Source organism: Anoplophora glabripennis, unplaced genomic scaffold (genome assembly GCF_000390285.2).
Source record: "Anoplophora glabripennis isolate ALB-LARVAE unplaced genomic scaffold, Agla_2.0 scaffold485, whole genome shotgun sequence".
NCBI classification, from domain to species: domain Eukaryota; kingdom Metazoa; phylum Arthropoda; class Insecta; order Coleoptera; family Cerambycidae; genus Anoplophora; species Anoplophora glabripennis.
In genome coordinates, this window is record NW_019416727.1 from 289,647 (window position 1) to 302,609 (window position 12,963).

The 12,963-nt window shown below is 30.1% G+C and overlaps 1 protein-coding gene across 5 annotated transcripts in view; it reads left to right on the plus strand.

The window, feature by feature from the left end:
* LOC108913037 (titin) overlaps positions 1 to 12,963 on the plus strand; it is a 164,038-nt gene that overhangs the window by 52,029 nt on the left and 99,046 nt on the right. For all 5 annotated transcript variants that reach the window (XM_018718493.1, XM_018718495.1, XM_018718496.1 and 2 more), the window contains exon 10: positions 7,465 to 7,953. In XM_018718493.1, the coding sequence (XP_018574009.1) occupies positions 7,465 to 7,953 (489 nt within the window). The remainder of the gene's footprint in view (positions 1 to 7,464; positions 7,954 to 12,963) is intronic.

A 12,963-nucleotide genomic window follows, 5' to 3' on the forward strand; every position in this document is an offset into this window, starting at 1 on the left:
ATGACACGGAATCTAAGTCACTTATATAAATTTTTAAAAAAAGAACTGGACCTAGAATAGAACCTTGTGGTACACCCATCTGTACAAGGTAGTACACAGAATAGCAAATTTTTATAGCAACATATTGAGAGCGATTTTCAAGGAAATTTTGTTTTTTTTTTTGGTTTTATCCGATGATTATACTAAAAACCAGTTGTATGTATAATTTTTATTACATTAGGAAATAGAAAAACTCGTAATTTATATTAGTTTATATTAGAAAAGTTAGTTTCGTTTGACAAAAATAGAACGGTTTAGTCAAGCTGATATCAAAATGACAACGATTAAACCGTTTTAATAAAGCATTGAAGAATATTTGATTGTCTGATGCAAGTCTTTTATTGACTACAAACTTATATAGCAAACTTATACAATAATAAGACTTGTCCAAAGCTACTAATATTATGAATGTAGTAATAAGTAATTATTGAATTTATTATCTGATATAGCTGCCAGGAAAAGTAAAATTGTTTTAAGTATCTTTAAAAGTAGTAACAAATTCTCTAGAAACACTCACCCTGAAATCCTCGTACTCTTCGAGGTGGTGGTGCCCTCCACCGAATCCACCTAATCCAAATCCTCCATATCCTTGTCCGTACACTGTCACAATCGTGACAAAGAAAAGTACTAAAACCTATAAGACAAAATTTTATACTGACTGACCAAAAATATTCCTTATATCCTTGTCCGTATATCATCACTATCGTGACAAAGAAAAGTAATAAAACCTATTAGACAAAAATTGCTTACTGCTTTTATACTGCCAAAAATATCGTCTATTTTCCTGTCGCACCAAAATTGTTTGTTTATAAAATTTAGTAATATATACAAATTTTGTTTGACAGAAATTTTTATATAAAAATAAACTTTGAGATACTTACGAATCCACTGGACATGGCTGTGTGTGTATCTTGGACAGCTTGAGTTGACTGTGATAATAAACACTTATTTCGCCATATTTATACTAGTTAAAGACAAAATTTGCGTGAAAGGGTTGATTTTTATAAAAGCTAAGTAGCAACTGTTACATATCTATAACGTATACATACACTTACATATTATGATAATCGGTACAAATTTCTTATTCATAATATACAAAATACACCTAATCTATAATGACTTTCCATAGTAGAGGAAAGTTATGTCATATAGGTCAATTAATTAATTAATTAATTAATTATTATATTAGTTAGTATTTACGTATAAGGTACAATAAAAGTACCAATCAGTTGCATTATACAAAGTGTGACCTATAAAGAGATCAGCGATAGGAATTCTAAATCCAAATATCTAGTATATAAAAAAATAATCACAGAATAGTTTAAATCATTCCTCAACCGCTAATTTTTTATATAAACTGTAACGTCTGCACTACACCAACAACAAAAATAAGAAATCACTTATTTGTCAATCAAATTAGTGGACTTCTTGAAAAATGTTGAACATTGATGGGCATTATTGTCCCGACAATATCTTAGCTACCTTAATTGCTATTATAAAGTTATACATAATAAACAGTTAATATATTTTTATTTTTTCATCCATATTATAAAAATATTAAAATTTATACACAATCATCGCTAAATTAAATTTTTGTTTAAATGACCTACATGCATTCATTGTAATAATTGCCGTTGATAATTACAGATGATATGATCGCACTCAATAACGATCCCGCTGATTTTTCACAATAAGAAGTATTGAATCATTATAAGTTAGATATGGATGAACGAATATCCTTTAATAACTGGGCAGTTGACATCTTGAACTTGTCTTACGGGAGCGACAAAAAGAAACGCATAACCGCCTATATAATTTTCCTTTAAGTTTGTTAATGTTACTCGATCCCGATCACAACTCATTCATCATGATAATTAGAATATAATAATTAGTATGCATACTATCTCTCTGCGGGCTTAGATGTTTTAATAAGAAGTTGTTTTTGTAATTATTTCATTCCTTGAAGTAAAGCATTTGCTTGAATATGAGGGTGTCTTCAGTGACATTTGCAAATCCCTATGCGTTGGGATTTCAGCTTCAACTGGAATTGTTTAGAAGATAATAAAAAAACAATTATCGTACTTCTTATTAAGATACAGATGTAAAATGAAAATTCAATTATCCTTACATAATATTTGGCTCTGAAGTTAAAAAAAAATAATTAATAAGATTTCTACATTAAATTCCCATAATTCTTTTGAAGGAAATGTATCTTCTGTACATGAAAATCAAGAATAATATTTGTGATAGACTATTAGTAATTAGATCGCTGATTTTTAAATAATTCCAAATTTGGTAAAAACGGAAAATATATTCCAAAATATGTAGAAATTTACAAAAAGGGTACAACTGCTCAAACTCCACCTGAGCCATGAAATAGGTACGCAAATTAAAAAAGTTCTCCTCTACAATACTTTGCCAATGCTCTTAGAATTAAAATGATTTCCTAATAATAAGGCTTTCTTTATGCCATATTTAATTTAGGAGCCTCTTTTTTTAATCAACCATAACTTTTCAATTATATGCTGTATTAAAAATTAAATTTTCATACTCTATCAATAAGAGAGAATACTTTTTAATAATAAAAACTGAAAAGCTGATTTCGCTTCCATATAAAACCATATCCGAATTGTACCATGTGATATTTCTGAGGAACTATATCGCAATCCAAAAGAGTTGGAATATCTGGTAGATCAAATTTTTACAAAAGAAATTTGGACAGGACATAGCTAATACAATGCGAAACATCGCCTTAATGTTAAAAATGCTGTCACCGCCGTTCTTGGTGGTGAAAATTCGAAATATTTGAAATTATTCAATTTTAGCAATGTACCTATAAGAAAAATATCTTGCTCTGATAATATTTCTGTAAAACAATATCGCAATTCAGAGCAGTTGCAATATCTGGTAAATCAAAATTTTACAAAAGTTAAAAATATAAAAGAAATATATGCTTAGTTTGAAATATACTTGAATCATAGGCCTGCACAAAGGAAGTATGGGGTTGGTTAACGGGTACCCTTTTTTTCGTTTACGAAAAAGTCCATTTTTTAATCACAGTTACAAAAAATATGCAACATAGAATGAAAATCTATGTAAAATTTGAACGGAATGTCTTAAAAACAATCGAGTTGCTGATAAAAATGTTTTACTCTATTTATATCAAAATTTTTGGATTTTCTATATATTTGGTGTGAATAAAGCAAAAACTTACAATACCTTTATAATAGTTTTCTCTATTCCTGTATAAGGCCAAAATGGAATTAATTTCACATTCTGATTCCATTATTTTTCAATATAAAATAGAAAAACGAATTCTTCACTGAAGATATTGCCATAAAAGAAAAAATTTGTAATATTTAACTTTAATTACTTTGATATTTGTATGTTTAGTTATTCACAAAATGACCAAAGCTTTAGGAAATTTTCTTACGAATCAAAAAAAAACGACGATTATATTCCAATTAAAAAAACAAGAGTTTATTTGTGTTTTATGTAGATCCAATACACAATGTTTTTCTGCACATATTTCTTGGAAATTGCAAAGTTCCTAAAACTTTGGTCCTTACCTTTACCAGTAGTCCGAAAATAATTTATATTAAAATCAATTTATAAATTGTCAAAAACACAGAAAAATTAAGTCAGGAAAAATTGTTTTAATATATCAATAAAATATTCCGATATGTTACAATTTTTTGGCATACTTACACTCTATTTTAAACAAATCTTCATTTTCTCTTCTTTCATTTAACATTATTCCGAACTACTTACATATCTGCCATTTACTTATTATTTTTTAGAAGCCTACATTAGAAATTCTTTCGATTTATCTCTTGTGAACAAATTTAAAACAAAGAAAGTCGTATTTGTAGTTTTTTTCTGAACTTGTTAAGTTTATAAGCCATTATAACTCACTTGGATGAAAATATTAATTGTTCTAAATAATAGATCTTTTCACGACCTGATAAGCACAAGTGCAACAACCATGTTGAAAAGGTGGGAATTCAAAAGTTTCGTACTGTTTTTGTTAATGATGACTGGAAAAGTAGTATAATCTTTGCAAACAAATAGTTCATTAGAATAAATTATTGATGGTGCGTTACTAATCCATAGTTGTATCGAAGCAACTAATTGTAAACAATAAAAAAATTGGTTGAAGTGTCACGGACATCAACAAAAAGGAAATAAAAGAGTTGATTGAGAGATTAGGCATCTGTAATCTTATTACGTAAACAATAATTAATAAAATTAAGTAGGTACAATTAAAATGAACAATTATTATTGTAATTCTGTTTTAGTTAAGTGAAAATAAATACTTGGTACTTATTTAGATATAGATAAATAAATTATTTAGATTGAATATATAAATTAATCATGACTATTACTGAGGAAATAAATAATTTAATGCTTTGAAGCAAAACGAGATTTTTGATTATATAATTATATACGATCGTGTATATTAATAGTTACTTAATATGAAAAAATTAATGTATAATGTGTTAGATAATTAATTAAAAGTGATTCATTTTTTCAGAGTAAAATATTATTAAAAATTAAAAAATTAAAATTAAAAATATTATTAGAAACAATGTACCTGTAGATCCAGCTGTTGATAAAGGGAAATTACTCAATATTGTAAACAAGGAAAATCAGATACTCAATTCACATTTCGAGAATTTTGAACATGTATTAATATGCACTTTTTTACAGAATTCTAAGCAAGGTTTAGAAAAGTTTATGAAATAGAATTTATTGCCTTTAAATTATTTATACCCCGTATCACTCCTACAAACAACACCGTTTTGTTGTTGTAAGTACGAGTAACATAATTACAATGGCTTAAAAATTTGTTTTCCTCAAATTATTTGACGATTCCTCACTTTTTTAACACACGTGTTTACAAAAAACAGTACCAAAACGATGGCTGATATTGACGCATGCGCACTAAAAAAAGTTTTGATGAAAAGGCCTATAAAAGCATCGTTTTTCTTATGGTATTAAAAATAACAGTTACAGTTTACTTTAATTTATGAAAAACACTCATTTACGTAAGAGAATAATTAAGAAAATAAGCTAAAACATAATTAATTTTGGTCTATACAGGGTGTTTCAGAAAGACCCCCTGTAAATACAGGGGGTGATAGTACGACAAAAAATAAGAACTTTTTGTCTTATGAACTATATGTCTATCTTCTCTTGTGATTGTTGGTGACTGTAATTAGTCTACTAATTACCGTCACTAAAATTTTGATATAAAGTTAATTACTAAGAACGTATGCATTGTTTATGAGATAACCATCAAAAAGTTTTGACATAAGCCTACTTTGAGAAGTCACTTATTTTATACACACCGTAATGTAAGAGTTCATTCAATTAATAGCCTTTTTTTCTCGAAAACCGTCCACATTAGAAAGTTCCAACAAGAGTACATTATTTTTAGAAAATAAAATTGTACATTAGAAATTGGAGCCCGAATGTAAAACACCCAACCTTAAAAAAAAATAGAACTTAAAATGTAATGGGAATGTAGCATAACTAGCGCACTATATGAAATATCCAAGAAATAATCAGACCAGCTTATTTGGCTATCTTAAAAATCCCGGACTACCAAATTTCATAAAAATATTTCGCATCGTTTGGAAATTTTCGTAAAAATTCTATTTAAAAAATTTTATTTTGTCGCTCTGTATCTCGAAAGCAAGAGGAGATAGACATATAGTCCATAAGACAAAAAATTCTTTTTTTTTTGTCGTACTATCTCCCCCTGTATTTACGGGAGGTCTTTCTGGAACACCCTGTATAAGTGACGTTAAGATTCAATTTTCATGGGTAGATTCCCGAAGCAAAAATATTGCGATTTAGTCAAACTTACCTTAGTCCAAAAGTTGATAGTTAAAGAGATACAGGGTGTTAAATGTAAAATATTATTTTAGTTTATTTCCATTTATTTCTTAACAAATGCAAATATCTACACAAAATTTTGGGGTTTGTGATTCCTTGGGTAGAGGAATTGAAATTTGTTCACGTTCTGGTTATAGTTCATAGAGGGCGCCAGCTGCCGTAGATTAAATGTGTTGAAAACGACATAATTTTTTGTACGTTAAGGTATTTCATCTTTGGTATCAAATTCATATTTTCCAACTTTTTTTTACAAAAAAAAGGTAGACTTTATGAAAGTAGCTGTCTTGCACCGTTTCCTAGATAATTGTCTTTGAAACTTTCAATGCTAATAGTTGAAATAATGAAAATAATTTAGAAATGTCAAAAACAAGGGTTTATTTAGAATTAAAAATTGTAATGAACAGTAAAATAGTAAACATTAGTAAAAAATATGCTTTTTTGACAATAATTGCTCAAAATGTCCACCTCTAACTTCAATACTTTTATTAACGCGTTTATTGTCTTATTTTAAAATATAAATCCTTAACGCGAAATCACTTTGCAGCATTTAAAACCTGCTGCTAAAGTTCTTCTCAGGTGTTTATAGTTTCTCCATAAACAAATGATTTCATGTAACTCTAAAAACGAAAATCTATCTCACATTTATGTATACGAGTATACAATTTAAACTGTAAGCTAAGATGTAATTTTAATTAGGTACGAATAATACTTTGCTGCTAATTTCTATTGAAATTAGCATACAAATGACAGCAATAAGACAAGTGGAAAACGTCAATTATTTGATTTTCGTCGAAATCCTACTTAAGAAAATTTACCTCTAAATTAATAATACCTGTAGGTACCTAATTGTAATTTAATGCAACAGCATTGGAAGTTTTAAAGCCAAATATCTCGAAATCGGTGCGAGATAGCTACTTTCATAAAATCTACTCTTTTTGTGTACAAAAACGTTGGAAAATAAGAATTTCATACCAAAGATAAGATACTTTAAAGTACAAAAAAGTTATGTCGTTTTTAACACATTCAATCTACTACAGCTAGCGCCCTCTATGAACTTTAACCAAACAGTGAACAGATTTCAATTCCTTTACCCAAAGAACTCCAAACCCCAAAATTTTGTAAGGATATTTGCATTTGTCAAGGAATAAATGAAAAAAAACTGAAATAATATTTTACATTTAACACCCTGTTTCTCTTTAACTATCAATTTTTGGACTAAGGTAAGTAAGTTTGGCTAAATCGCAATATTTTTGCTTGGGGAATCTACCCATGCATTTTGGCCCATTACTTCGGGACCACCCTGTATATTGTGGATTTGGTATATTTACGTATTAATACTGACCCGAGCAGTCGAACATGGAATTATTTTTATTCCAATACGAAACTATGCAGCTCGTGTCAATAACCACGACCGGTTTTTAATTCCTTAACCAAATACCAAGCCACTAGCGCTCTAACGGCATCATAAACTACAGCCGCTGCACTTAAGAGCCCATTTAATACCGAGTTATGCATTTGTTACAGAAGGCTACCAAAGCTGAGGATTTAAAATCGGACGAGGAATTCCTGACTGCCTCGGAATGCACTCTCCAACACTCTCGCTCGTCCTCGTACAACACCGCTTCCGAGTGCGAGCACCGCTACTCCCCCTGGTGGGAGTACGGGAAGGACGACGTCCGCGAGAACATCTCCAAGGAGAAAATGGTACTGGCGGTGGGCTGCCCGGAACTTCCTTTGGCCCAGGATGTACTCAAGCCCTCGCCCGATGTTCCTCCAGGCAAAATCGTCCATGAAGTTACCGAGACGACTCACATCAAGGTCCAGCAGTCTCACACTTTGGGAGTTTCTTCTTTCGTTTTGACTTCCGAAACCGTCAGGGATAAGAATAATGAGGGTGCCGTTAAGAGGGAGGAAATTATAAAAGTAACGGACGCGGACGGCAGGGAAGTCGTGATCCCTTTAGGAGTCGAGCACGATATCGATGAAGGAGATCTGATGAAGAGGATGAAAGAGGTAGGTCGGACTGATGATGATGCATGGAAAACCTACCATAACGTCACTAAACAAGCCATCAAAGGTTTCATTTAATAGAACCTGTTTATTTTTAGCAGCCAGAATTAAGTTGTTTTCGAAAAGTTGTTGCATTTACTTTTGAACATTTTATAGTTTATAATTTGTAATGCTAGGCTCACGCAAAGCGTACTACCAGTTTTTTTCGCTGTATACAGGGTGTAAGAAGTATGACTGCCATTACTTTAGCATGAGATAGTGTAATAATAAATAAACAAAAAAGCTGTATAATACCGAGTTTCATCACAATGTGACAACAGCGCTACACAGCTGATGCACACCACGTGTGAACGTGGCAGACTTGTCCTACGGAAAAAATGTAAACAACTGTTATCGTGAAACATTTAGTAAATTTCAAGACAATTGTTTTCCAGTTTTTAAATAAATAAAATAAAATGTATCGATTTTGTAGTACGAAGATAGTGTTGTGCTCAAATTTTAGCTCGAGTTCTAGTAATTATGAATCTCTTAAATCAGGAACTTAACTTTTAATCAAATTATGAATTTGAAAAATATGTATTGAAAGTTGATTATGTGTGCTATATACAGTGTGTGCCGGAAAGACACGAATCCCCACATAACTTTTCAGGATCTAGACCTATCAAAAAAGATTCAGATACAAGTTATAGGATATCTAGAAGTCAATATTTTGGAGATTACAGAATTGACCTTCACTTTAAATTTCAAGGTCAATCTAAGATTAACTTAAAAATATTGAATGGGACACCCTATTTTTTACTCCAGAAATCGATAAAGCTTCGAATTTTGCATCCAAATGGAGATCAAACTGAGATTTTTCTTTGATTAACAAAATTATTTCAGGCAAAATTTGTAAGATTTTGAGTGACAAATTAGATAGTGACCTTCGATTTGTCCTTATCCACAAGTTGCAAGGTGAAACAAAGTCAACTTAATATTAAATGGGACACGCCACCTTTTACACCAACGACCGATACAGTGCCAAATAAATTTTTTGTCGGAAGCTGGTATAAAAAAATTTCCAGGATATTCTTGCAGATCAATTGAAGGTCAAACTTATTTTTTACGAAAAATAAGGGACATAAAAGTAAAAGAATTTAATTCAACCAAAGTTGTTGGCGTGATCTTGACAACAATTTTAAAATTTAACACATTGTTAGGTCAGTACTTAAAATTTGATGATAGAGACTTCTGGAGACAAGATCACTATATAATTTTTTTATTCAATTTTGCTTGAAGCATTTTTGGCAAAATAATTTTGACATTCAAATGACCTATACGTACTTGACCGCAAATTTTACCGCTCTACTGATTGCTGGTATAAAAAATAGGATGTTTCATTTAATATCTTCAAATTGACCTTGGTTTGACCATAAAACTGAAGGCCGATGTTAAAATCAAGGTCACCAACGTATTGGTTGCTTGTTATCCTACACCTTTTATATAAAGCTTTTTTTGTCGGGATTCAATTCTGAACAGTTACCGCGAGCTCGGATCTTTCTAGGACACCATGTATATTAAAATTAACCATCACTGTTTTAAATAGACCAAACCTCACCAAATGCTTAGAGTATCATGCTAAGGCCGGGATGACAAATATTTTTAAAAAATCTCCCAATTGTATGTATACAGAGTGAACTACAAAACGAGTTCATCAATAATGTGTGTGAAGGTCGTTAATCTTCAATACAACGCTGTCTCTTCCATTCTTTTTCTTTGTAATTTCTCAGAAATTTTCTCACACGTGCTTACATCGTGTATGTTCAGATTTCGATATTCGTTCAAGGTTTTGTTCTACAATTACGAATGTTTCTTCAATCTTCTGAACGAATTAGTCATTAGTATTCTTGCTGTCCAAACTTTGTTAGGTTATTTGAAGAGTAAATAAATAGAAGTGCGAAAACCTGTTTGGCATAATGTTTCTTTGCAAGCAAACTATTTTTTAATACCTACTGACTTACCGCACTGATCCGATGAGAACATTTTTGGAACCGCTGACCCCACCGATAACTCCGCCTCTATGAATGCCTATGTGAAAATCGCTGTACAGGATGTGCAGTTAACGTTAAATTTTCATCAGCGTTTCCATACCACTGTATTCACCAATTTATTGTTACTGTCTTGATTGGACTTTTTAGTATGTTTATTAAATATTATTATTAAAATACACACCAGAGGCACACTGTTCTTTAATAAAATGAAAACGCAGTAAAAAGTAAGACTATACACCCATTTTTATGCGGTATGTAGGTCAGGGACGATTCCAGAGGTTCTTAAAAAGTTTTAACAATTAGAATTGCTACTGATTTAAACTTCGTTTTGCAGTTTTAGCGTTTTGATTATTGAAAATGCTTATGTGTGGTTAGGTCTATTCTAAACAGGAATGGGTATTTTAGTACACAACGCAGCTAACAAATTCTCTGTGTGACCCTGGCGTTATTCAGGAATATGTGCCATTATTTAAGATCGTACTTTTGTCCAAATATTATTAAATCCTTTATTTACTGCCGATTTTAAATAAACTCACTTTTCTGACACAACGCATTCGTATAAAATGTAAGAATTAATGTGACAATAAAGTCAGTGATTTTCTAAGTCTAATGATCATTGACGTAAACATAAACACTTTTTTAAATTAATGTAATTGTGTCCCTTTTAACACGTGTGTGTGAATTGTTTTTAATGTTAATGTGACATTTTTAAGCAATTTGTTATGTATGTAGTAACTTCTTAGGTCATTATTTATTCTAGAAAAGTATCATTTACCTTAATTTGCATCTAGCTGAATAAAAACAATACATATGCTTATTTTGGACTACCTACACTAACAAATTTCTATTTTCTGATAGAAAGCTTGTGCATGTGCATAATCACTAATTACATAATTTGTTAATTATGATACGTTTAATGATAGAAGTTGCGTATATTAAAGGCTGTTTATGCAAATCACGTTGTATATAAGTACAATTCATAAAACACAATTCAGTTATTTAATGACTGACGTTCAAGACATACGAACTCATCATAAACGTATTAGTTTTGTAAATTGGTTTTAATGTTTGTTAGCCTTGTTTCATATTTTACTACAATATATTTTTTTAATTGTTTCGCATTTTTATTTTTTATTTTGCCATTGCATTTCGCTTTAAGTTTAAAATTTCCTCGAAGGTAAGTAATCTCAATTAATTTATAGAATAAGATATAAAATTGTTGACAGCAAAGGTAACTTTTTTAAATTTCGAAAATTATTACTTATACAGGGTGGGCCATTAGTGCGAGAAAGTAAAATAACTCCCTTGTTACTCATAATACAGAAAAATAGTTTATATAAAAGTTAAACAGAATCAAGAAACCTAAACTACAAAATTAATTTGATACCTACAGGGTGATGAGTAAAAACGGGAGACGCCAAATATTACATTTTTTAAATGGAACATCCTATATATTTTTAAACATATGGACTTCCGAGAAAATTCTATATATGGCAATATAAATAGTTTATCATTTTAGTGCGGGGTGGCCAATTTAAATAGAAAATTCATCGAATTTTGGAAAAAAACATGACCTTGAACAAGGTGCAAAAGTATTTGATAGAGTTAGTGGCAAATGTTAGGCAAAGGCATGGCATTTTTTATAATACGATCATTTTTAAAAAGTTTAAACTTGATTTACTAAAATTTTTCAATTGGAACACCCTGTATATGTATAAAAGAAAATATTACAAAAAGTAATATTCTTGTAATTCTTGTTCTAAATTTACTTTAAAATATTTTATGTGTATAGAACAGTCAAATCTTTGAAAATATTTTTTTTATTCTAAATTTACATATAATTAATAACTTTTGTATTTTTGGGACATTCCGAGTTATTTAAAGAATGCCTAGTGTAAAATATTTATTGTGTGTTCTTAAAATATTAGACAAAAATTAGCTTTACTGCTTGTGATTTACTTTGTATTTTTGCCAACTCAATATTTTTCATCGATCCACTTATAAAATATCTAAAAACTAACACAAACAAACATAAATATAATTAATATCTTGCAGGGGGTTACGGAATATGTTATAAAATTTCATAATTTCAGAACGTACTTCATTAAATAACCGCAAATATTAAAACTCTACTTAAAAATAGTTTCTTTGTGTAAATGTTCGTGTGACGTTAGTATGTAGGTGTAAGAAGAATAATTGGAAATATCGAATGTTCGATCTTGTTTCTGATGAGTTAATAGATAGTTAAAATTTATATAAAATCTACAATGACGACCTATAATTTAATCAGCAAGCAAATAAATTATTTTTACCGAAAATATATACAACATTATGGTTCCTACCATGAAATTTGAAACATGGTTTTTAAAACATGTACTTGCCGAAACCGAAATTGAGAACTTGGGACAAGAAAATATATTCTTTAGGAATATATGTCCCAAATTTGACAACTAAATTTGGGACGTTCCTTCTACCAAAAATTCTACATCATTTACGCACAGTCTCAGCTACAAACTCTCCGTATTTGTAATGAATTTTCACAATCTTCACTAGCTCATCCGTCGTATATTGCTCCATTTGGTCTAACCGCAATATGTTTACTAGATGCAATTCAAATCCTGCGCTACTTTATTTACATTTTAATGCAAATACAGTTTTAGAATGTCCAGAACATATTTCTAGAAAAAAATTATATAATTTCAAGGTAATATTTAAATTCACAGTTTACTGATGTACAGAATGATATTTATTTGTTATGAATGACATAAATTGTTAAAAAAATTGCATATTTCTAGAAAGTTTGCTGCTTCGTTGAAAACCATTAATAACAGGGTTGGATTTAGAAAATGTGTTTTTAGTCGGGTAGCTAAACGAACGAATCTATGAATTTCTAAAGTGACTTCAAACATGGAATCAAAATAAATTACCTTTTGCCAAACGTAACTCCCCTTTTTTATTTGTTGAACTTCTTAAAAATTGCTGC